This window comes from Artibeus jamaicensis, unplaced genomic scaffold, assembly GCF_021234435.1.
Source record: "Artibeus jamaicensis isolate MK-2021 breed Jamaican fruit bat unplaced genomic scaffold, CSHL_Jam_final contig_354, whole genome shotgun sequence".
Taxonomy (NCBI): Eukaryota; Metazoa; Chordata; class Mammalia; order Chiroptera; family Phyllostomidae; genus Artibeus; species Artibeus jamaicensis.
The window spans coordinates 17,399,172-17,427,022 of NW_026521803.1; the positions used below are offsets into that span (position 1 = coordinate 17,399,172).

Genomic DNA, 27,851 nt, shown 5'->3' on the forward strand with positions numbered 1-27,851 from the left:
TTTGCTGTACTTCCGAGAACCTATTGATGATGTTAAGTGAGGACTCACTGTATATACACTGTGCTTTGTATGCACATTGAATAACACATACAAATGAGATAATAAAGGGTTTTTTTTCCTTAATTAAGCAGCATATCACAGCATGGATCTTTATTATTGTGTTATCTGGTGTAATGAGATGGAAGACAATAAAAGAAAAAAGGCAAACGTAGCAAAGGTAAGGAACCACTGATATTACTTTGGAGCAGAAAGGGATATCACAAGTAATTTTAACATCAGAAAATACAGCAGAAAGAATAGGAACAGGGCAATACCTAGGCAGAGCAAGAAATAAGGATAACAAACTTCTGTTTTCGGGTCTCATTCGTTCATTATGCCACTTATTTAACACACAGACACTCAAACAGACACACCCAATGCCCGTGAATCGGAAACAGCTGAGGGGAAGCAACGAATGACTGTACATAATGTGGCAAGTGCTAGGAGAAGGTCTGCGGAACCAGAGATCAGTTAAATGGGTACTTGTTGAACATTGATTACATGTCAGGGGCTACGCTAGGTGGCTGGGATACAAAGATGAATGAAAACAAAGGTTCTCAGTTTATACTCTCATGAGGGAAATGTAAAACATGAAAAACGGCATCCTGTGCAATCATAAGTACAATAATGGATGAAGCAGAAGCAGCACTTAATACCACCTTCGTTTACAGATAGGGGAAAATAAGTTACCAACGGGGGGAGCATCTGGGAAGAGTTAATGTCTGAGTTATTGTATGAGTAATCAATCACATTTAAACATACAAGATGGAAAAAAATGGAGCAGCAGCAGCAGTGAAATGAGGGCAGTTTCAGTCAGAGAAATACCAGAAACAGAGATTGAAGCTTAAAACAGTGAGTTTGGAGATGCAAGCATTTTATCAGGCTAGGACCACGGGAGAGAGTGGTACGAGATGAGTCTGAAGTTGTATAGGTGACAGATTACAGTGTCTAACCTATCAGTCTAGGAGCTTTGATTTAATCCAATAGCTGATAGGGAGCCTCTGCAACATTTTTAGCTGCCGAAAGTAAATAACACTTCATCTTTTGTAGATAATTTGCACCACTGATGCTGTATATGCGAGACCTGAGGGCTCAAACTTGCAGTGCAGTAGACCAATTGGGAGCTTACTTTAATATTCCAGTTAAGAGACAATTAGGGCCTGGTTTATTTCAGCAGCCATTGAAACAGACAGAAAGGAAAGCAACTATTGCAGAGATATGGAAAAGATAGAAGTTTGTTAAGATGTTGGTCGTCAGTGGGTAGAGAAGAGTGTAGGATGATGCCTGACACAGATAACTTGCTGGATAATAGTGTCAAGATGTGTTGTTGGGGGAAGAACGCAGATATTCAAAATATCTTGGATGGCACTTGAAGTGCCATTCAAGGACTCTTGAATTTAAAGCGGCAGGAATGCTGTTTGCAGATATGGTCACTACAGAGTACATGCATTTGACAAAAACACATCATGTCCTCAATTTCCCAGTTCAATGTGAGTAAGCCGTAGCAGAATTAAAATTACAAGTTCTCTCTCTGAGTTGATCTTGTTTGGGATTTATTGTGATGCCTGTCTCTAAGGATTCATGCTTTAAAGGATAATGAAGTACTTCATCTGCCGTTACCTTTTCAAATACCACTCCCCCACTCTCTCCTTTATTTCTCGTTCCATTCTCCACGTCTCTTCCTATTTCTTCTACACCTCCTGTCCCTTTCTCTCCGTGCTACAGTTCGGTTCCTTCTTTGGGTTTCTAATTGTACTGGTTCTTTCTCTCCCAGCCGTGTTTTCTATTTAATTAATAAGATATTTAATGGAAATAAAATCCAGTTTTAACCTTTACAAGTGTGGGTGAAGTCTTTTTCAAATCTGCCTGAACTGTTTCGATAGTGTTCTATTAGTTTTTGTTGTTCCCTTCAACCATTTTAAACTTACATCAGTAAATTTAATCCAATAATTCTATTATTTCAAATTATCGGGGGTCAAATATACTAATGATTACTTCTCATTTATGTTGAATTTTTCCTTATGGTTTTACTATAGTGTACATAGTACAATCCATGACGGTAAGTGAATGAAGCCAGTCTGAAAAGGCTGCATACTATACAATCCCAACAACAGGGACTGTGGAGACATTAAAAAAGCTCAGTGGTTGCCTGAGTTTGGGAAGGGGGAGTAGGGGAATGAGTAGACACAGCATAGAGAATATTTAGGATAGTGAAAATACTCTGTACGGCACCATCGTGGTGAATGCCATTATACATTTGTCCAAACGCACAGAATGTACAACATCGGGGGTGAACCCTATTGTAAGCTATGGATTTTGGGTGATTACAATAGGTCAGTGTGGTTTCATCAGTTGTAACAAATGCACCACTCCAGTGAGACACGTTAATAATGGAGGAGACTACGCATGCGTGGGGTAGTGGGTTTGTGGGACGTCTCTGTACATTCCCCTAGGTTTTGCTGTGAACCTAACTTCTCTAAAAAATAGTTTTGTTTTAAAATATACAATTTTTACTTCTCAAATGTACTTCAGTAAAATAAAATAGTCAAATAAAATGAAATACATTTCAATAATATTTGTTTTATTAATGTTTCATTCTCTAATGATGAGAATGATTCATTCTCTATTTTCCCCTTCTATTTTTAAGTAGATATTTGTGATTTTCATGACCAACAAAGATGTTTCCTTTCCTTTTCTTTTTTTTTTTTAGTAGATAGTCTATAAAGGCCATTAATTGTATTTCTTAATTCTGCCCTGTCAGACAGTGAGGAAACATTATTTTATACTGATTTATGACTTAGTGTTATAATTTATCCCATAAAATTTCTATTTCATAAAACTCTAGTTTCTAAGAAGCAAATGAAGGGATAAACATTAAAATGTTTGCTTGCCAATTTGAAGTACTTCTCCGGTTAACACCTAACTTCTGTCTCCATGAATCTCTTCCCTTAAATTCAGACCCATAAATCACAGTGATATCAAAACACCTACCCTTGAAACATGCCACACACAATTCCAAGTCAATCACACAATATCTTTCTTCCGACTTTTTCCCCTCCATTTCTCCTTTAATATCTGGCATCACCATCAAACTAGTTATTCCAATGTTAACTATACAGTAACTATACAGTTACTACTAAGGAGAAATCTGACCAGACAGCTTCTTCAGAGGATTTCCGTAGACTTAAGCAGAGTCACAAACTTTAAAATAAATCACCATCTAACCTTCAGCTCTCTCCCTTCAATATTCGTCCCTGCCTGCCTACTGCATAAAAACACATGCATTCGGGTCTATCATTCCTTCCAAGCTCTAGCCCCAAACTGGAAAGTGCGGCTCTGTGACTTCACCCCACATTTACCTGTGCCCCCCCCCAAAACTGCAATTTTAATGTTAGGACTGCTGTTTGGGATGGTTATAATTAGAGTAATAGGTCAAGGATATTTGACCACTCAGTAAATGTGAGTTAATCTAAAGTCAGATTAAATTGCAGAAAAAAAAAAAAGAGAGAAGGTAAAAATTCCAGAATCTGAATATAGAAAGTCAGGTTTTAAGTGCCAGCAGTGCTAGTTGTCAGACTTTATGGAAACTCATTTTCCTGTCTGGATCCCAAGTTCCTTATTTCTTCCTTGGAGGCATACAACAATTATTTAGAAAAAACAAAATTCAAGAGAAGATATACCTCCTTAGTAATCAAAATTCTACCTCCTTAGTAATCAAAGAAAGAGAGTTTGAAACAATATTGAGACTATATACTTCCATTATCACATTTGAATAGACTTTTTAACAACCACAGCGCTTGGTGATAGCACAGGTACATAACAGAACAAGCGTATGTACTGCTAATCTTCAGTAAATGGAACAGTGTTGGTGGGAAGTAGTGTTAAAGAGGCACTAGGAATTTATTGCAGGCAATCTAAACTCTATAAGTCTATTTCAAATTTTAAAAAGGAATGATGCTAAAAACCATTTCGGAACAAAAAATTCTCCGCAAAACTTATACAAAAGCATAAAAATAAAAACCTAAAGACAAAAATTACAGTATTATTGATAAAAGATCATGGTGTGCTCGCAGTTTAGAAGGCTGGTGAGAGAAAAAGGCTACAAATCCTGGATCTGAATCCAGCCAGGAGAAGGCCCTCTGGAGGATAAGGGAGGGGCGGAACAGTCACAGTTAGCTGATGGATACGAGTGAAAAATAAAATCTATTCCATTACAAAACAAAAAAAAAAACAACCTAATAATAATGGTGTGCTCATGTAATAGATTTTTGTAATGATCAAGTGATAGTGATGTGTCTTACATTTGTATAAGAACATAACAAAAATTATATCATGCTAGGAATTAAATCAGGAGAAACAAATAGTTTCATTAAAAATCAGTGGCAGCCCTGGCTGGTGTAGCTCAGTGGAATGAGCATGGGCCTGTGAAGCAAAGGGTCGCCAGTTCGATTCCCAGTCAGGGCAGATGCCTGGGTTGCAGGCCAGGTCCCCAGTGGGGGACACGTGAGAGGACACCACACACTGATGTTTCTCTCCCTCTCTGTCTCCTTCCCGTCTCCTCTCTCTAAAAATAAATAAATAAATATTTTTTAAAAATCAGTGGCATATTAAGGAATCTATATATTAAACATCTATATATCAAAATAAATTGAGTTTCAATGTGTTTTTTTACATTTTTTGTATTTTCTTTTCTGTAAGAAATAGGCATTATAATGTGCTAAGAATGGGTCACACAAGATAATTTGCTCTGGAAATTTTGGTAAAATGGAGCTTTGAATATCATGACTTGGGAAATTAAAAAAAAACTTTGGTGCATATTTAAGAACACAAATTGAGAAACAAAACTCCTCTTAAAAATATAGCGCTGCAAATGATTTACTTAACTTTATCCTAGAATTCAAAGGTTTTCCACAAACAGTTTCCAGAAGAAAATGTACAACACAATAAAAATAGCTGAGATCATGAGAAAACACAACTGCAAAAGCATGAGCTAGAAGAAGTACATTGCAAAGATTATAGCTATTGACATTATTAGGTGTAGATTATAAAATAACTATTGATACTATCTTTAAAAAGTAAAAGATGAGCTTTAAACATCTACATCAAATAGGACATCATAAAATGACTCTAAAAATTTGGAATAAAAAAGTAAAAAATTGGGGGGTATTAATTATTTGTTCGTGTATCTATCTGAAAGACTTGCCAGTTACAAACAAGAATATATGAACTATTTGCAACATATGGACTGCCGATTATCTCATCAAATACTGGCTTTGTCCTTTACTTCATCTTCCCTTCCTTTGGAACATCACTTAGATATGTGGTAGACCTGACTTTTGCCTACACATCCCTTCATTTGTTTCTTATTTTACTAAACCTTCACTAATTCTCTGTTCAGTACTGTGTAACCTGCTGTTAAAACCATCCATTAATTTTTAATTTCAAGGAAAAAATTAAGCAATCAAGTGGCATCTTAAGATGTTACCTGGACACACACAATGCATAACACGGAAATCTTTCCCCATAAATGGGACTACCTTCCCACTGCATGTGATACAGTGCATCAGTGCCCCCTTTACTCACTATCTCTTTTTGAAGAGTCTCAGAATTCCCACCCTGTTGACATCGGGCAGCCCATATGACCTGCTTTGTTCAATGAAGTGTGAGCAGAACTGACAGATATCATCTTCCTGAGGAAATGGTAAGAGCCATCAGGGATCTCACTAATGCACACTAGTGCTATCAGAGCAACACACCCGAGAGGACCCAATCCTTCACCCTGGGTTTGAGGGGTAGAAATGGCATGAAGTGCAAACACAGCTGAGTTGCAGTGGGAGTGAAAAACAAACCTTTATACTCATGTCAATATATCACTAAGATTCGGAGGTTGCTACTTACTGCAGGATAACCTAATAAATGTTCTCTCACATTCTCTTCCTTTCCTCCACCAGGGTCTTCTCGTTAGCTTACCCACTATTCAAATGTTTTTTTCTCCTCTGGTTTTCCTTCTTAATAAAATAAAATGTAGTAACATTAGCAACACTATTTTTGGTTACCCTTCAGAAAACGATATTCCCTTTGCTTTCTTTAAGAAACATATGTGTAATCTATGGATAGATTTTGCAATTTAGTGACATTCTATCATTTTTAAAGGCAAAATCACCACTAAGAAAATTTCACAAAATGGAGATAACTATACTTGAACAACAATAAAATTTTTTTTAAACTTCCTATACAATCATCAAGTATCACCATCACTTGTCGCTTCTTTCTTCCTTCCGTCCCTTCAATAATTAATTTTGGATAGCATAGTATGTGTCAGGCATTATGTCTGATGAGGGGGATTCGAAGTTGGAGAAAATATAGTTATGGTCTATATCTGCCCTCGTGCATCTTCTCACTTTTTTTGAGGGAAACATACATCTGTCCGGTATTCACATGTATAAAATTGCCAATGTAACAAAAAATATAAAGAAGAAAAGTATGTGTACCATGTACACAGGTAATAAAGGGATTGGATTTAATTACCCAGTCAGTGAAAGCTTCCCAGAGCTGACCCCTAAGCTGTAATCTTAAGAATAAATGGTAATCAGCCCTGGCTGGTGTAGCTCAGTATTGAGTGCAGGCCTGCAAACCAGAGGATCATGGTTTGATTCCCAGTCAGGGCACATGCCTGGGTTCCCAGCAGGGAATGCACGAGAGGCAACCATACATTGCTATTTCTCTCCCTCTCTCCTTTCCCTCCCTTCTAAAAAGATAAATAAATAAAATTTAAAAAAAAGAATAAATAGTAATCAAGTAGGTATAAAAAAGAAGAAAGCCATTATAAGAAATGGAAATAGCATAAAAATGCCATATGGGCTGGGAAGAATACACAGCAAGTAGGAGAAATTCACGTATGGTAAATGTATTTGAATAAATAAATAAAGGCGAAGCAGGTGTGATATGAGACTGCAGAGGCCGGTGTGTCTGCCTATTCAGAGACCTTGTGGGAGACATTACAGAGAGGGTTTTGTCCCCTTTTCTTAGCTAAAATTAATGCAAGTGTGTAGGAAAATCAATCACATTTATAATTAAAAACAACAAAAAATGTACCTCCCACAATGTAGATAATAGGTTGGAAAATGAGCATAGAGACTGTATGTAAAGCAGCGTGAAGGTCACTGCAAATTCATTCAATACATGACGAAAGCTTGTACGAGGGTACGGCAGAGTAGGGAAAAGCAAATAGATTTTAAAAATACTCAGTATATGGAAAATTCTTGTCAACATGTTAAACATGGGTGTTGAAATAGAAAGAGGAGTCAGAAGAATTCATAGGTTTCCGAGCCAAGAGAAGTAATTTAGTCATTGCAGGGGGCTCAGAGTTGATTGAAGGAGATCATGAACTTCATCAGACATATTTTAATTTTCAAGTATCTTTGAGTATAAGAGGATATTTCAAAAAGAGGTGATATGACTGAGTGTAAAACACTTTATAAGATCATTTTTTCACTCTTTTGATTTTTAAAAAGGAATTATTTCAAATCAGCAAAATTTGAAACAGAAACAAAATTTATGTTAGTGATAAACACAAACACCACCATACCATCAAGGAACAGAAAATGAAGAGATTTAACTTATATTTAACATATTAGGTGTGTTATATAAGAATAAAAATTAAGCATGCAGAAATTACCTGGTACTGATTGAATTGGCTGTGATTTCAATATCATTCTCGAGTTTTTTCTTTTCATTAATCAATTGATCATATGTCACTGAAAGATCTGAAAAATCTTTCGTGATGTTTGAAAGATCAAAATCCCATGATTTTTTCTTTAAGAAAAGAATAAAAGAATCATTCACACATGTTTATATGTCTCAAAAACAAATAATATATAAATTAATAAAATACTTTAATTGCATAAGTAATGATTGGGAATAGAAAATGAAAATCTAATGGGAAGTAGAGAAAGGTCAACTTACTGCCACGTAAAAATCATTAAGTACTTCCACATATTGAAGTGCGTGACTTTTTTTTTGCCATATTAATTGTTCATAAAGTTTTTTCAAATTCTCTAGCTAAAAAAAATAAATAAAAATAAATGAATTGTGGAGAATTATTTTGTAAAATAAGAAATAGATTAATTTCATTTTGTGTCACTACCATCAGTTAATAAATATTGATCAAAATAGTATAAAATAATATCATAGGCTGATTTAATTTATAAAATTAATATAAGATTCAGAGTCAAATATAGCCAATCAAGTCTATCAGTGCTCAAAGAAATAATAGATCATAATAAAACAGAATGTTTATTTATGTTGTAAGATGATAAAAATTAGTAAGTTTAAGTCGTGATTCATTACATCAACAAATTAAAGGAGAAAATAAACATGACTATAGCCAACATGTCCCAAAATAGCCATGTGACACTTCACTATATAGTTTTCATAATTTTTAAACTAGAACAAAGAAAAACTATCCAAATATAATATAAAGAACCAACAGTGAATATTAAAATAAATCACAAAATGCTATATGCAGGCCCAATGAACTAAAGAGTGAAAATGGATTATCTTTTATCAACACTATTATTAATCATGTCTTGTGAAAATTTAGCTAAATACATACAATTGGATAATGAAACCAAATGTTACTATTGTAATATTAGGTGGGAATAAGTAACATGTCTTCAAACTTAGATTATATAATTGAATATCCAGGAAAACAAAATATTCTGTCTAAAACTACAATTAATGATTTTGGTAAAGTGGCCACGTATAAACATCAGAAACATAATAGCACTTATTTATAAGAGAAATAACCTACTAAAAACATAGTGACAATATTTACAAAATTTTGTCAAGAGGTATAAAATATTCAGGAATAAATCCAATACACAAAAAAACAATTTACATAAAGCAAACACAAATTCTTACTTAAAAGTTTAAATCAAGACCCACATAACAAAGAATGACATGTCATGCAAAGGTTTAATAAAATACTATGTTAGTTATTCCCAAATTAATATAAAACATAATAAAAAGAAATATTTATTTCCAACTGCATGAAATGAAGTTAGTATGAAAGACTAGCCAAGAGGTATATGAAAAATAAGAATAATGTTAAAAACTTGCTACCAGATATTAAAAACATACAATACCATTAGAATAAAGCACTATTTATTTCTGGCATTGTAATAAAGATCAGAGAGAAAAACTAGAGCCTTCAAATAGATCTTAACATTTTTATGCCCTGGCTGCTGCAGCTCAGTGGCTTGAGTGCGGGCCTGCAAACCAGACGTTCACGGTTCGATTCCCAGTCAGGGCACATGCCTGAATTGCAGGCCAGTTCCCAGCAGGGGACACATAAGAGGCAACCATACATTAATGTTTCTCTCCCTCTCTCCTTCCCTTCCTCTCTAAAAATAAATAAATAAAATCTTTTAAAAAATTTTTTTAGAAGTGGTATTTGAATTCAGTGAGAGATCATTTAATTTAAAAAATGAGACTGAAATGATGTAGTATATTTATTAACAAAAACAAAGTAGTCTCCCTAATTTACATCTAATTCACATTATAACAAAAGTAAATTTCAGATAAATAAAATCTAAATGCAAACACAATACAATGCAAAACATTAAAATAATCAATAGGAGTTTATCTCTTTAATCTGCGGCTAAAGAATTTCACCTTACCAAGTAAACCAGAACCTGTTGACATGTTTGACAGTATATTTTATAAAAAAAAACAATACCAAAGGAAAAGAAGATTGTTGAAAAATGTGAAATCAAAGCCCAACATACAGACCTAGTGAAGGGTGTCAGTAAAACTAGTAGAGTAAGAACATGTGAAAATTCTCCTCTTTATAGGTAATAAGAAAAATGGTCAAAAAAATGCCCGGATTGACTTTCTCGCAACTATGGAAATGAACTGAAGGCTTTCAGCAATGTAAGGTACATTTATTGAAGAAAAAACAGCCTAACCTTAGAAGTATGAGTTGTGTGGTGTTCCAACTTGTCCTAATCCCTTCCTCCTCTGGTCCTCGTTGGCTTTGAAGAACAATAGCACCCCACTTGTGGAGAACACCAGCCATCAGGCAACCACCAGAGAGAGCAGAACAGAACTGGAATGCCTTCAAAGCTTCATTCTCTGAGAATTCTCATTATTTGACTTGTCTGGTGGGTTTTGTGTGTGTGTGTGAGGGGGAAGACTTCCCTTGTAAGGATGTCTGTATTTAATACAAAACTCACCCAGTGGAAAAAGTATGCCCCCAAGAGTGTTTTCCCAAGGCATGATCAGCACACACACAAAAACAATCACAGGCAATTGATTAAATTTGTGGCACCTTTGTGGATAACAACTGGGGCAAACAACAGCCTGGCCAACAAATTTAACCAAAGCTGTTGAAGAAAATGAGATCTGTAGAGTGCCTTTGAAAGCTCCAACGTTATTCCTTAGAATGTGGAAAACTGCAAATGGGCAAGGATGTGCTAAAAAGCCCAGGGCTGCTCACAGGCACTGACGATCCCCAAGAAGCCCTTCCAGTTCTCAACTCTGGCTGACTCTGACATTCTATGAAAGCAGAAAGTGAAAACTAAGGCGGAGTTGACAACTGTCTAAATTTTTGTTGAGGATGTGCCTAACTAAACAAGCACACAAAGTCCCTTGGTAAAGACAAGAAGGTTTGTTATTTACAGACTTTTAAGGATCATTGTCTGATCGTTAATAGACCAGTAGGATAACTGAGAAGAAATTTCAGTGGTTACACATAACAAAGAAAACAGATTTTACAGAATTCATTCGTAAAGGTCATGAAGCAAAGAAATAACAACTCCAGCAAACAGAAACAGGAACAAACACAGGGGAGGAGTGAGAATCTGACCCCCAGTGTTGCTACAGTATATTATTTGAAATGTCCACTTTTCAACAAAACTGTGGAATGTGTTAAAAACAAGAAAGTTCAGATGTTGAATTTATTAGCTAATTGAAATATGTGCAAAGTTCTAAATAAAGATGTGTAAGGAACTAAAAAAATGTAGAAAATATCAAAGAGATAGAAGATAGAAATAATGTTTCACACACAAAGGATCTTCATAAGATTAATACTGGCTTTATCATCAAAAACTATGGGACCAGAAAGTACGTCCTGACATATTTAAAGTTCAAAAAAAGGACCAATAATCCTATATCACTCAAAACTATCATTTTAAATAAACATATTAAGACATTGCCATATTATCAAGAACTGAGAATATTGTCACTGTCTTATGAGAAATACTAAAGGGAGTTCTTCAGCTGAAAGGAAAAACACCAGGAAGTAACCTGAATATAAAAGGAGAAATATATCAGTAAGCATAACTACATAGATAAATATAAAAAATTGCATAAATGTATTATTTTGTAACACTGTATTTGTTACTATATTTAAAAGACAACTACATAAAGTAGTGATTATATATAAATTTCTGTTAATGGCAACACATGTATAAGAATGTAATTTGTACAAATGTGGAAAGGCAGGGACAATAGAGGAGCAAAGTTTTTATATCCTGTTAATTTACGTTAGTATTAGTCCAAATAGATTCTTTTATAAGTTATTATTTGTAATGTTAGGGAAGCTACTATGAAAATAATTTTTAAATAACAGTAAAATAAATGATATGGCAATTGAAATGCTATGCTAAGAAATATCTATTTAATGCTCAAAAAAGGTAGTAATGAAGTAATAAAGGAAATATAAGACAGAGAAAGCAAATACCAAAGTGGTAGGTATATATACCACCTTAACAGTAATTATACTAAATATAAATGGATTAAACAGTTCAATCAATGTACAGAAATTTACCAAATAAGTTACTTTTTAAAAAATGACTGGTATAAGAGATGTACTTTAGATTCAAAAACAGAAATATGTTTAAAGTAAAAAGTCCGGAAGAAATACCATGAAAACCATAGCCAAGAAGAGTTAGAGTGCTTGTATTAATATCAGACAAAATATGCTTTTGAAGAATTGTTACTAGAGATATTTTATAATGACAGGAGTCGATTAATCCAGAAGACTTAACAATTACAAATACAGGTGCACGAAGTGACAAAGCCACAATACCCAAAGCAACACACTGACAGAATTTAAGCAGAAATTAGGCAACTCAACAAAAAGAAATACATCAATATATACTTTAAATAATGAGTAAGACCAGAGAGAATATTAACAAGAAAATAGACTTGAAGAACACTAAACGATGAGACCTACTAGACATCCACATAGCATTCTATCCAAAAAGAACAGAATAATAATATATTGCTCAAGTACACATAGAGCATTGTCTGGGAAAGACCTTATGTTAGGCTATAAAACAAGTCATATTAAGTTTCAAAAAGCTGGAATCATGCAAAGGAGTAGGATTAGAAATTATAATCAGAAGCCCATTATCATACTAAGATAATTTAATACAGCTCTTATAGTAACTAATATATCAGTCAGAAAGCAAATCAGAAATATAAAAAATGTAAATAATACAGTTATTATAATTCACAAGATAAACCTATTTTGAATTACATACCACTATCACAGAAAACATTTTCCCAAATAAAATGTTTATGCAAATTACCCATAGAGTAGGACACAAATTAATTCTAAATAAATTATAAATACTATCTACCATATAGATTAGCTTTATGAATAAATAAGAATTACTTAAACATCAATTAGATTACTTTAAAATTCAATGAAAATATAAGGGTTAATTTGTCCAAGACTGATCACAGGCTGATTTGCAGAGTTTGCCTTCTACAAAGTTCCAAGGAAATTGGTTGAGGTCCAACTTAAATAAACCACTCAAATAAGTGGAGAGATAGATCATGCTTCTGTTTAAGGATCTCCATCATATATATGTAATTTCTCTATCAAATAATCTATAAATAATGCGATTTCAACCATCAATAAAATCTCTGAAGAAAAGGAACATAACATAATAACACTGAAATTTATGTGGAAGAGCAAAGGTCAAGATTAGCTTAAATCTCATTAAAAATATAAGACTAAGAGATTCACTGTAACAAATAATCAAGATTCATTATAGAAATTTAGTAATGTAGGCACTAAATATTAATGCAAAATTGGTTAAGTAGACCAAATGAATAAAAAGAGAATGGAAAAAGGTAACGAACTATACAAATACGGAAGCCCTGTATGTGACAGAGATGACACTGAATATTCATACATAAACAAGTGCAATAAACTGAATTATAGCATTTTGTTTTCTATATAAGGAAGATTTGAACCTTACTTCACACCATATCCGTAAATGAACTTCATATTAATTATCCTTTCCAACTGGCAAGCAAAATTTGCATTCCCAATATTCTAGAAATAGATTATTACTTCCAAACTTGTAAATAAAATATAGAATGAAAAAAAGACTCACCTTGGAATATTTTAAATATAGTTTTATTTAAGGGCATTGTATAAATATGAAAAACAAAATTTCAAATTATTTGCAATAAAATATCATAGACTATTTTTTTTCAATTTGAGGTAGAAAAAATTTCTTAATCTGGTTCAGAAAAGCACAGAGGTCAGATAAAATTATTTAAAACTTTTACTAAACTAAAATTTCATTCATTGGAAGTTATCATAAAGAAATTAAAAAAAAAGACTGGGTGAGAATATTTTTAACTTATATGTAACTTTAAACTATTTGGTATCCATAATATACAACAAATCAATAAAAAATAAGCAATCACTCAACATATAAAGGAAAAATCATGATCAGATTTTACATTAAAAAATAAATAAATAAATAAGAAAAATACAAATGGCCTTTCAAAAGCCATTAAAATATTCTCAGCTAATTAATATTATGGATTAGTTTTTTTAAAGAGATATAATTAAGGAAACAATATAAAGTGGCAAAAAAATCACATTGTAACTTCAGTTACAAATGTAAATTGCTCCAATAATGTGTATATTATTGCCCTCTAAGATACTATTACTTCTTTTGAGCATTTTATAATTTCCTTTTACTACTGCTTCCTCTTAGTACAGTGAATGAGATGCAGCAGAAGAGGAAGACAGGAAAGATGAGTCACAAGGGAAAGGCAGAGTGACACCAAGCATGACACAGCTCAACCCCCCACTTCTGGTTTAAAAATGAAGAGGACTACCAGCCAGGGGATGTGAGCAGTCTCTAAAAACAGGGAATGGTCCCATTCCAACCATCACTAAGGAATGAAGACTTCAGTTCTATAATAGGGACTGCACCTTGGCAAAACCAAATGAGCTTGAAATCAGATTCATCCTGGAGCCTCTAGAAAGAAATGCAGGGCTTGATATCAGTCTTGGAAGCACTAGTGAAGAGGGCTCAGCTGAGCCATGCCCCAGAGAAACCCTGTGATAATAAATGGGTGCTGTTTTAAGCTGCTAAAATTATGGTAATTTTTAATGCAGCTATAGAAAACCATTATAGTCAGGAAGTTGGCTATCTGCTATTTAATTCCTCACAGAGAATGAGTTTTAATGGTGTAGTTCAAAACTAAACTCAGTATTTTCTTTATTTTTAAAAATGAAAACTCACCTTTTGTATTAAAACATGTAATTCATCTGTTGATGTCTTTGTTTCCTTCAATACTTCAGTTATGGTCTCTTCATTCTCCACAAGAGTAATTTTAACATTTTCAATTAATGTATCATAGTGACTGCTTAGAAACGTAAGTTGTTCAATCGTTTTCCTAAGAGGAAAAAAAAAAACCCAAAGCCGATTACATCTGCATTGAAAAGAACATTATATTTAAAATTAGGTATATTTAAGTGAGCTTCAGAATTAACCATGAAATTCATGTATTCCTCAAAGTACTCCTATCTAAAAGCAACTCCTGAAAAGTACCACTTAGATATCAAAACTGAACAGTGAGAAAAATATTCATCAGTAGTATTTATGTTCCCAATGTAGAGAAATTGAGAGAAAAGTGACTTGTAAATTATTTAAAATAAATCACTTTTTCATTTGACTTCAAATGAGAGAACTTTGATTCAGAAGTTGGATAATACAAGGATGGGACAGCAAGAAAAAAATAAGTAAAACTAAGAAAAAAGAAGAAAAGATGAAAAGGCTACATAATTTAGAGATTATAGAGAGAAAACTGCAACTTAGGATAAATGGAGGCTTATTTTAAAGAGGTGATTACAAGGGGCCCTTTGTTCCTGCGTGGCCTTCCACAAAAACAGCCAATACTGGTCTGTGAGTCTAGCTCATATAAATATGGCTTTTTAATGCTAAACTATTGATTAATTTGAATAAAGTTTGCCTGGCACATAGAACCCTAAAAAGTTTAAAGCCAACAAGAGGAACTAGACAAACATCATAAAACACAAAAACATCAAAACTAAAATAAAAATCTCTTCAATTGCATATATGCAAAACATAGTCCATATATATATTTAAATATTCTATTTTATTATGAATCAAATAACTAAAAAATTAAAATTATTGGATGCTATGTTTATAATTAATGCAAGGCCATATAATTTGTTTTTAATAATATCCCATGCTGAAAAACTTTTTTTAAATAGTCACTATTGCACAGTCTGACCAGTAGAGGAATAAGTTGATATGCTTCACTTCCTCATATAACCAAAAGAAGGATAATGACCAATTCAAGAACAACAACCAGAAGTGCCAGAAAATCAAACTTCACAGAAGTCCAACAACCAAGGAGTAAGAGAAGAAACATTCATCCAGACTGGTATGAGGGACAGAGATGGGAAGCCAAAGCAGAGAAGATGCTGAGCACCAAGGTGGTAGCTGGTAGCAGACTGGGACACAGATGGCAGCAGCTGGCAGACCAGGCAGTCACACATTTGTGCATGGATAAGTTGGGGAAACAACTGGGGAGCAAGACAGATCACGCAAACAAGGGTTCCACACAGGGAAATAAAGCCTCAATACCTCTGACTATAGAAACTTGTGGGGGTTGCTGCAGTGGGAGAAAAATCCCAGTCTCAGAGGACAGTCCATTGGAGAGACCCATCAGGTCCTAGAATGTACACGAGCCCACATACCCAGGAATCAGCAACAGAAGGGCCCAATTTGCTTGTGGGTACCAGGGGAAGTGCCTGGAAGCAGGGTGAGAGCAGAGCAAGCAGCATTGTTACCTCTCTGACCGTGCCCCCCACAAACAGCACCGCAACATACAGAAGAGGGTTGCCCCACCTTGATGAATACCTAAGGCTCTGTTCCCTTATAACTTAACAGCTCCCCTGAGACAAAGAAATATGGCCCAAATGAAAGAACAGATTAAAACTCCAGAAAAAAGAACTAAGTATTGAAGAGATAGACAACATACCAGACACAGAGTTCAAAACACTGGTAATCAGGATGCTCAGAGAATTGATTGAGTATGGTTGCAAGATAAAGGAAGAAGTGAAGGCTACAGAAAGTGAAATAAAGGAAAATATACAGGGAACCAACAGCGAAGGGAAGGAAATCAGGACTCAAATCAATAATTTGGAACAAAGGGAAGAAATAAACATCCAACCAGAACAGAATGAAGAAACAAGAATTCAAAAAAAATGGGGAGAGGCTGAGGAACCTCTGAGACAACTATAAACGTTCCAACATCCAAACCATAGGGGTGCCAGAAGGAGAAGAGGAAGAGCAAGAAATTGAAAACTTATTTGAACAAATAATAAAGGAAAACATCCCCAATCTGGCAAAAGAACTAGACATGCACATTGAGTTCTAAAGAAGCTGGAGCCAAGAAGAAACACACCAAGGCACATAATTAAGTTACCCAAGATTAAAGATAAGGAGATTATCTCAAAGGCAGAAAGAGAAAAGGAGTTACCTACAAAGAAGTGCTCATAATGCTATCAGATGATTTCTCAAAAGAAATCTGACAGGCAAAGGGGGGCTGGAAAGAAATATTTGAAGTCATGAAAGGCAAGGACCTACATCCAAGATTATCCAGCAAAGCTATCATCTAGAATGGAAGGGCAGATAAAGTGCTTCCCAGATAAGGTCAAGTTAAAGGAGTTCATAGTTACCAAGCCCTTATTATATGAAATGTTTAAGGGACTTATCTAAGAAAAAGAAAAAAGATCAAAATTATGAATAAAATAGCAACAAACTCACAACTATCAACAACTGAATCTAAGAAACAAAAACAAAAACTAAGCAAACAACTAGAACAGGAACAGAATCACAGAAATGGAGATCACATGGAGGGTTATCAGTGGGGAGGTGGATGGGGAGAATGGGGGGAAAAGGTCCAAGGAATAAGAAACATAATAAGTGGGTACAAAACAGATAGGGGGATAGTAAGAATAGTACCGGAAATGGAAAAGCCAAAGAACTTATATGTACAACCCATGGACATGAACTAAGAGGTGGGGAATGCTGGTGGGAGGGGAGTACAGGGCACAGGGGGGTAAAGGAGAGAAAAAAATGGGAAAACTGTTTATTTAATATCAATAAAATATACTAAATAAATAGGCACTATTGCACACAGATAGCAGGGATATATATTGCTATATAATATCCATAGACAATTTGGTAAGATGTATAAAGAGCTTTTAAGTGATGCTGAAAAACAATGATTTAGGAATTTTCACACGAACAGATTTATATATGTAAAGATACATACTTTAATTAATGTATACACTTGATAGATAATATGGGTAATTTAGATTTATTCCTTTCTCTTTACATAAATTTTATACAGAAATATAAATTACATTTTAGTTAATATTGTACTTCTAAGTGATATAAGTAGGATTCATGAAAAAATCTTACTTGAAGTTTTCTATGTTTCCTTCACCTTTATGAATATCTCTTTCCATTTTTTCTCTTATTTGATTAGCTTTCAGTTTGGCATCTTCATAGTTTTCTACAGCTTCTTTGAGTTCTTCACTAACTTGTCTGTATAGTTCCATTACCTACAAATAAAAATATTTTGTTAATATATGCAATTGATGGCTAATTAAAAGAATCAGATGAGACAAAGATCAAAAAAAAGGGACAAGGGACAAACTTACAGTAGTTTTTATTTTTAAAAAAGTTCTTTATATCAATTTTCTTCCAATATTTAGTGAATTGTTTAGCACAGTAGTGTTTTGAGTTTCCTTTTCCCTGAAAGGCATCAATGCTAGAGACGTACAAAAGTTGCTGAATAGAACAACTTTAGTACCTCAATTAACATGACCAAAATAAAAACACTATCTTTTCATCCACAAAAAAACTTGCTCCCTTCTACTGTTTTTATTGATCAAATACTTCCTTATAGAAAAATCAGAAAACACAGATAAAAAAATAAAATAACCTATAATATTTTCATTCAGGAATAACCATTATCATCTTATTGCAAGTGTCCAAAATATTCTATTTTTATGGTTTTTATTAATAGCATAAACATTCTTCCTTCCCTGCTCATCTGTCCCTTCTCTGTCAAACTAAAAAGAAGGTGGTGGTTACAGTGCTGTTACTTGAAAAAAAGGCTGAACGTGCTGTTGGAAAGTGGTGGGCAGGGGTGTAAGGGAAGACACAGAAAAATAAGTAGACCTTTCCCCAAGGGGTGAAGTGGTAAACTGATATGAGGCAGTTGCGTCCTGGAAAAGCAATAAATCTAATTTTTTAGACTACTACAGATAACAGCAACTTCTATATGAGTTTCCTCTAGGCACAATAATATACAGGTATATGTACTTTAGCAGAGAGCTAGGAACATACCAGGGTGATAGGCTCAACAAACAAAAAGCTCAGGAAAAATAACAGAATTCCTAGTATCAAAGGAAGAAGACCAATAAATAAAATCCTAATTTTTCAGCACCTTTAGATGAGGAAGCATGTAGGAATTGCTGGGGCAGTGGTCTCTGTGTTGGGAGATGGGTGACACCATATGACTCAAATTCATCTCCAAGACAGGCATTTGGACTGGGTCAGTGTGGGACTCATATAGCCTTTCATATGGATACTCATTTGAGTTGATATAGATAATATTTTTGTGTCTCTGTGGTGTTATGAGAGTGAGTTGATTACAGAATTTGAAGGCAATGTTGAGCTTTTGAGATTCATTTCCAAGAATCTACATACTAAGGCTCAAGCATGCTGGCTAAGGGGCTTCTTAAAAAATAATTGTTAGAGTTCTTTTTTAGTTAAATTTATTAGGGTGACATTGGTTCATAGGATCATATAGGTTTTCAAGCATACGTTTCTATGATACATAATCTGTATAATGCATTGTGTGCCTTGCATTATGTAGGCAATTGGGTTATTTCTTAGCAACTTTCAAATATGCAAAATATTTAACTATAGTCACCATGCTGTACATTAAATCTCCAGGATGTACTTACTCTATAACTGGAAATATTTACCTTTTGTTTCCCTTCATCCATTTTGCCACCTCCGCCACAACCCTCTCTGGCAAACAGTTATTTGTTCTTTGTATCTGTGAGCTTTTTTATTCTTTTTTCCTTTTTTTTGATTGCATGTATAAGTAAGTTCACACATTTGTCTTTCTCTTCTGTTGCTTAGCATTATGTTTTCAAGGTTCATCCATGTTGTTGCAAATGGTAAGATTCATTTTTTATGACTAAGTCATATAATATTATATATATGCACCACTTCTTCTTTACCCATTTATCTATGAGCGGAAACTGAGGCTGCTTCCATATCTTGGCTACTGTAAATAAGATTGCAATCAACATATGGATGCATATATCCTTTTGATTTAGTGTGCTGGGCTTCTTCAGGTAAATACCCAGAAGTGGAATTACTGGGTCTTTGTCTCTTGTTATAAAGCCTTTGTTTTAAAATCTATTTTGTCTAGTATAAATATTGCTACCCCAGTTTTTTGTTTGTTTGTTTCAATTTTCATGAGACGTCTTTTTCCAGCCCTTTACTTTCAGTCTAGGTGTTTCTTTTGATCTAAAGTGAGTTTCTTGTAGACGGCATATGTAAGGGTCTTGTTTGGTTGCCCATTTATCTCCATTTGTTTTCTGATTGGATTATTTAATGTATTTGTTTTTAAAGTAATTGTTGATAGATATGTGTTTATTGCCTTTTTATTATTCATATTTTTTATTTCTTCTTCTTCATCATAATCTTTGAGAAGATGCTTTAACATTTCTTGTAATACTAGTTTGATGGTGATGAACTACTTTTTTGCTTTTTGTCTGTGAAGCTCTTTATCCTTTTATTCTAAATATTCCTGGGTACAATAATCTTGGTTGTAGGCCCTTGCTTCTCATCAGTTTGAATATTTGATACCAATCCCTTGTGGCCTGAAAAGTTTCTGTTGAGAAATCAGCTGACAGTCTTATGTGCGCTCCCTTGTAGATAACTGCTTTTCTTTTGCTGCTTTTAAGGTGCTCTCTTTGTAATTAACCTTCGGCATTTTTAAAGAAGATTTATTTATTTATTTTTACAGGAGAAGGGGAGGAGATAGAGACAAACATTGGTGTGTGGCTGCCTTATGCATGCCCCTTCTTGGGACCTGACCTTATGCATGCCTGGTCTGCAACCCAGGAATGTGCCCTGACTAGAAATCAAACCAGCAGCCCTTTGGTTCACAGGCACACACTCAATCCACTGAGCTACGCCAGCTAGGACTACCTTTGGCATTTTAATTATGATGTGTCTTAGTGTGGGCCTCTTTGGATTCATCTTGTTTGGGTCTCCCTGAACTGCCTGGACTTGTATGTCTACTTCCTTCACCAGGCTAGGGGAGTTCTGTCACTTTTTCGCATAGGTTTTTAACTCCTTGCTCTCTATTTTCCTTCCAGCATCCCTAGATGCAAATGTTTGTATGCTTGTAGTTGTCCCAGAAGCTCCTCATACTATTTTCATTTGGGGTTGATTCTTTCTGCTGTTCCGACTGGGTGTTTTCTGTTTCCTTGTCTTTCAAATTTATTATTTGATCTTCTGCTTTATTTACTCCACTGTCGATTCCCTTCAATATATTTTTCATTTAAGTTAATGTATTCTTCATATCTGACTGGTTCTTTTTATGTTTTCTATCTGCAATTTTATGTTTCCTATCTCTTTGAAGAAGTTCTCATTAAGTTCATCTACTCTTCCTCTAAGTTCCTTGAGCATCCTTACAACCAGTGTTTTGAACTTTGCATCTGGTAGATTGTTTGTCTCCATTTTGTTTGTTTGTTTTTTTCTGGAGTTTTGTTCAGTTCTTTTATTTAAAACATATTTCTTCATCTCCTCATTTTGGCAGCCTCTCCATGTTTGTTTATATGTATTAGGCAGAGCTACTACATCTTACAGGCTTTATAGAGTGCTCATATGCAGTAGGTGTCCTATAGGGTGCAGTGGCACAGCCTCCCTGATCACCCAAGCAGGATACAAGGTGCATCCCTCATGTGGGCTGTAGACACCATCCTATTGTAGTTGAGGCTTCATTGTTGTTGGCACCTCCATAGAAGAAATTTCCCCCCAGGCTTATTGGCTACAAGGACTGGCTGTGACCACTGTGGAGGATCAGCTGTGCAGATTCCAACTCCACGGAGCAGGACTTACCTCAGTGGGGCTCAGGTGACTTCTGACTCTGCCCCTTGAGTGTGTCACTTGTGGGGTTCCTTGGGTGGTGCTTCCACATGGTCTGGAGTTATCCACCAAGTGTGCAGTCACTGGGGACTCCTAGGGAATACAGGCCAGCTGTGGGATTCTCCTAGGGTCAGCTGCCACCTGTGCCCTGCCTAGGGCCAATGGGCTTAAGCTACAGAGCAATCTGCAGATGGTTGCTACTTGCTCTTGGCTGGAAGGTGCCCAGGAGAGGCCAAGCTATGAACCAAGGCCAGCTACCATTTGTGGCAGACCTAGGACCACTTAGCAAGACATACAGTATACACTGAGGCCAGATGCTGCTTGTTTGACAGGTTTTAGGAAAGTCCTCAGCGTGAGCCAAGAGGGCCTCTTTGTATTGAAAAGCCACTGGAAATGGCTTGGGTGGGTCTGCTAGTTGGTAGGGCCAGGTTTCAAGGAATCACCAGGGCAGAGTGAACAGTGTTAGCCAGACTGATAGAAACTCAGATATGGTGCCTGCCTACTGACTCTGTAGGAGGAGGGCTGAAGAAAGGAACAATGACCTTTGCTAACACTTCTGTCCGGGTGAAAGCTTCCATTCTACCACTTTCCCTGATGCCAGATAACTTGCTCCTTGGGGGGTACCTCTGAAGTTGAGATATCCCTCCAAATTTTTATCTGCCACATTGGGGATGAGACCAGACTGTTCTGTGTCTCTGCTGCCCCTCCTACTAGTCTCGATGTGGCCTCTTCTTTATATCATTAGTTATAGGCCTTCTGCTCAGCTAGATTTCAAGTGGCTCTGAATGATGATTTTTCTGTAGTTTAGTTGTAATTTTGATGTGGTTATGAAAGAATCTGGATATTAGATTTACTGACACCACCAACTGAACCATATTTCTTGTCTTATTGGATGATAGCCATTCTAACGTGCAAAGTAGCGTCTCATAGTGGTTTTGATCTGCACTTCCTTAATGATTAGTGATCCTGGGCATCTTTTTGTATTCCTATTAGACCACATCTATTTCTTCTTTGGAAAAATGTCTACTCAGATCTTCTGCTTATTTCTTAAATAGAGGTTAGCTTTTTTTCATATTGAGTGCTAAAAGTCATATACTTTGGGTATTAACTCTTCATCAAATATATTATTTACAAGATTTTCTTCCATTCAGTAGGTTGTTATTTTCATTTTGTTGTTTTTTCACCTGTACAGGAGCTTTTTAGTTTGATATAATCCTACCTGATTTTTTTTGCCTTTGCTTTTGGTGTCAAGTCCTAAAAATCATTACTAAGACTGACATCAAAGAGCTTACTCCCTAATAGTTTCAGATATTACATTAAAGTCTTTAATTCATTTTGAGTTAATTTTTGTGTATGACTTAAAGCAGTGGTCCAATTCCATTATGTTGTTGCATGTGGCTATCCAATATTCCCAGCCCCAGTTATTGAAGAGACTGTCCTTCCTCCATTGCATATCCTTGGCTCTTTCATGGTAAATTAACTCACTACATATTTGTGGGTTTTTTCTGGGTTCTCTATTCTGCTTAATTTATCTATGTTTGTGTTTTTATGCCAAATACCATACTGTTTGAATTATCATAGCTTTGTATATAGTTTGAAGTCAGGAAGAGTGAATCCTCAGGCTTTGCTTTTGCTTTCTCAAGAATGTTTTAGTTACTAAAGGTATTTTGTGGTTTCATATGAATTTTAGTTTTTTCTGTTCTTTTTAGTGAAAAGTGCCATTGGAGTTTTGATAGACATTGCATTGAATCTGTAGATTATTGTGGGTAGTATAAATATTTTAACAATATTAATTCTTCCAATCTATGAGCATAGTATAGCCTTCAATTTATTTGTGTCTTCTTTAATTACTTTTTCAATGTCTTATAGTTTTCAGAGTACAGGTCTTTCTCTTCCTTGGTTAAATTTATTGTTAGGTATTATATTATTTCTGGTGCAACTATAAATAATTTTTCTAAATTGCTCCTTCTTATTGTTCCTTATTAGTGTGTAAGAATGTAATGAATTTCTGTGTATTAATTTTGTATCCTGAAACTTCACTGAATTCACTTATTAGTTCTAATAGTTTTGGTTGGGTTCTTGAGGGTTCTTATATATAATATTATGGCATTTACAAATAGTGATGGATTTACTTCTTTACCAATTTGGGTAGCTTATTTTCTTTTCTTCATTTCTTGTCTAATTTCTCTAGCTAGAACTTTAAATAGTATGTTAAATACAAGTGATGAGAATGGGCATCCTGGTCTTATCCCTGATCTTAAAATAAAAGTTTCAGTTTTTCACCTTTGAGTATAATGTTAACCATCCACTTGTCACTTACAGCTTTTATTAAGTTGTGGTACATTCCCCCCATACCCACTTTCTTGAGAGTTTTTATCAGATGGAGTGTTTAAACTTGATAAAGTTTAATTTCTCTACCTTTTTCTTTTGTTGCCACACCTACAGTAATGTCCCAACATTCATTTCTAATATTAGTAATTTGAATTTTTTCATTTTTCTCTTGATCAGTCTAGCTAAAAAGTTGATCAATTTTGTTTCTTTTAAAAAAAGCAACTTTTAGTAGTTTCTTTTATTATCTATGTTTTCCTATTATCTGTTTTAGCTCCATACTCTGATCTTTATCATTCACTTCATTCTACTTTTGGGTTTAGCTCACTCCTCTTCTCTAGTTTCATATGGTATAAAGTTAGGTTATTGATTAAATGTAGATGTTGACAGCTATTAATTTTTCCTATGGACACTGCTTTGACTGTATCCCATGAGTATTCATGTACTGTATTTTGTCTTCATTTATCTCACAGTATCTTATCATTTCTTTTTTGATATACTTCTTTTTGATCCAGTATTTGTTTAGGAATGTGTTAATTCCCACATATTCATGAATTTTCCAGTTTCCTTCTATTATTGATTTCTAGTGTCATTTCACTGTGGTCATAGATGATACTTTGTATGAATTCAGTCTTCGTAAATTAGTAGTGGAAGCAGATGTTGGATTGTATAATAAAATTTCACATATATAGATTAGGAGATATGGATTTAAGTTTTCTTATTTCCTGTTATTATTTCACATCCAGATTATTTTCTACTTACTATTAGAACTATTAATATATGTTCTACTCTGCATATTTCCACATAGCAATTTATTTCATGTGCTCATTAAACTTATGATACAAGTGCTGTTATTATCATATTAATTTTATAAGTGAAGAAACTGAGGCACAAAGGTTAAAAACATACCTAAGATCTAAATGGTATAGCTGGGATTTAAGCACAGGAACTCATGCTTTAGAACCTGTCTCTGAAACACAATTTCTATCTTGCTTTCCTACAGTACCTATGCAAATATTCTATTTCTCTCTGAGGAGATATTTTGGTCTCCCACTGTTCATAACTCTGCTTTTCATTTCTTAGTTTTATCAGTTATGCTTATAATGTGAAAGAAAAATGGATTCTCTTAACACTTTTTTATAAAGTATCACTTATTTGTAAGGTGTCTGCTATAGGAGAGCAAAGGTATACCAATTTACATACCTACTGACAAATTTTTTAATCTGACAATAAAAATGTTAAAAAAAAACTGTGAGATGTTTCAGTTAGGACTGGCTTTCAGCAAACACCCAGTCAATAATCCTTCCTACATCTCATTACAAATACCATGAGAAAAAGAAAATCGGGAAATGACTTTTAGCCTGACATATATCTATTAAACTATGTAAGAAAGAAGAATAATACTAAAATTCTTGTCCATGGTGGAGAAATGGGGAATCTCCAACACTGCGACTAAGCCAGTAATATAAATTGTTAGAGATTCTTTAGAGAGCAATTGAACATATAAGTTAAAACTGTGTACAACCAATGACCCAGTAAATACCCCACTAGCTATATATCCAAGAAAACTGCACAGGCCCATAGAGAAAACCATGATCACAGCAGCTTACTGTTTACAGTCAAATCAGTATTTTTGCTGTCAAATTTAGGAAACAACTCAGATAACCAAGAGAAGAGAAAATGGTAAGTAGTAAATTGTGAGATCTCTATCTGATGCAACATGGTGAGTAAAATGAGCGAATTACATCCGTATGTATGAACAGCAGCCTGGTCTCTAAAATAATGGCAGATTAAAAAACTATTTGCAGAAATTTACACACCATTTTATACTATTTGAAAATTTAAAATACTATGTATTATCCATAAGTGCATGAATATGTATAAAAATATATAAATTTTTCTTAGAATCAATTTCATGAAAAGATTATCTTTGGAGAATGAGGGAAGAAAATGGAATTGTTGAGGGAAATACAGGAGATATTTGACTTTATTTGCTTTAAATTATTAAATATAATACAAAGTTAAATTTATTCATTTTGTGGCAAGTATAAGGAACTTAATTTTTATAATACAATCCCACAAGTAAGAGAGTTTAATTAATCATTAAGAGGACTTTACTTCATTTATTTTCATCAACAATGAAAATGACTGATATATTCTACTTGCATTCTCCCTCAGCTTGATTTACAATTTCAAAAATTACCATGTTTTTTTAATCTCCAATAAAAGTAGGTTGACTAAATATTATTAAGACTCTTAAATATAAAAGTATGGGAAGGCCATATAGTCGATGTGATTACCAATCAACTGTATTGTATGTGTTTTAATAATTCCTTTGGGAAATAAAGAGCAAGTCAATTTTCCAGGAAAAGGAAACCTTTAAAGGCATATTAATTTCTTAGAGATGACATTTAAACTTTTTTTCATATTTTATTTGTTTAGAAAGAGGGGAAGAGAGGGAGAAAGAAAGGGAGAGAAACATCAATGTGACAGAGAAGCATCTGTTGGCTGTCTCTCACAGGCCCCCAACTAAGGACCTGGCCCACAAACCGGGCATGTGCCTTAACTGAGAACGGAACTGGTGACCTTAGGGTTTGCAGGCTGACACTCAATCCACTGACACACTAGAGTTGAGATATTTTTGTGTAACTATATAATGATCTGTAAAAGGCATATCCATTCAACTATTCAGTTACCTCATTTTTTTTTCTAGTATATTCTTTCAGAGCTTCAATTTCCTGGATCAACTTCGAATGCAGTTGAGGACTAAGTTCATTCATATAATCTATGTCTGCTTGAAGCTTTGCATTAGCATCTTCCCACTTTGTCTTTTGTTCCTCAAACTTTGCTCGTTGATAATCTATATCTTCAAGATGCCATTGTAATTCTAGAATATCTCTCAAATAGGCCTCATGTTCTAGACACAATAACAAAAATTTATCTGATTATTGCATTATAAAATATATTACCCTCTGAATTTATCATTGACAGGATTAAAATACTTGTTGTATAAGTTCATAATTGTTTTAGTATAATTTTGTTTATTACAACCAATATACACATATACATAGCCACTCTAACTTTGTTTTAAAAGGTCAGTCATTATCCTAAGTCTTACCCTTATAATCTCCATTATGGTTTTCTATTAGATACACATTATACCTTATCATTTTATTTAAAAAAAGATTTTACTTGTTTATTTTTGGAGAGAGGGGAAAGGTAGAAGAAATAGAGGGAGGCAAACATCAATGTGTGGTTGTGTCTTGCATGCCCCCTCCTGGGGACCTGGCCTGCAACCCAGCCATGTGCCCTGACTGGGAATTTAATGAGAAGCTCTTTGGCTCACAGGCTGGCACTCAGCCCACTGAGCCCCACCAGCCAGGGCATCTTTTTATAGTCCATGCTTTTAAATACCCATATTTTCCTCTTCCTGTGTAGCTGCAATGCATTCTGTATAATTCCCTAAAATTTTACAGCTCACTATCACTTTTCTTTGTCTAAAAAACTATTTAACCAAACACTGTCGTATTAATTTTAAGGAATATAATTTACATTTCTAGTAAGTCTTTCTTCCATTTTTGTTTTCCTTTAAAAATAGTCCCTTAGTCCTTATTTTTATTTTCAAACTTCTCTTTTTATTTTTGAAACATATTAAATATACTTATTGTATAATCTACTATATAATCCAATATCTGAAAACTGTTTGAGTAAGATTCTGTTGTCTGTTTCTATTGATTTGCACTGATTACATCTGGATCTTTGTGTGCTTATATTTGCTACTGAGCAACTCTTTTCCTTGAACTTTTATCTGAGATAAAATGTATTCCTTTGGGCAGAAAAAGATCAACTTTTACTTGAGCTTAGAATGATTTGGCATAATTTTTATAGTGAACTCTTTAGTAAAGGGTGAAAAAAACATAGAAATAAAAGACAAACTGATGGTAAGCA

The 27,851-nt window shown here is 34.3% G+C and overlaps 1 protein-coding gene across 1 annotated transcript in view; it reads right to left on the minus strand.

Moving 5' to 3' along the window:
* CCDC178 (coiled-coil domain containing 178) overlaps positions 1–27,851 on the minus strand; it is a 327,320-nt gene that overhangs the window by 229,605 nt on the left and 69,864 nt on the right. Inside the window, exons 8-12 of the mRNA XM_037154533.2 lie at positions 26,600–26,820; positions 17,817–17,959; positions 14,601–14,754; positions 8,005–8,100; positions 7,725–7,854 (exon numbers count right to left, since the gene is read on the minus strand). Coding sequence (XP_037010428.2) covers positions 7,725–7,854; positions 8,005–8,100; positions 14,601–14,754; positions 17,817–17,959; positions 26,600–26,820 — 744 coding nt within the window. The remainder of the gene's footprint in view (positions 1–7,724; positions 7,855–8,004; positions 8,101–14,600; positions 14,755–17,816; positions 17,960–26,599; positions 26,821–27,851) is intronic.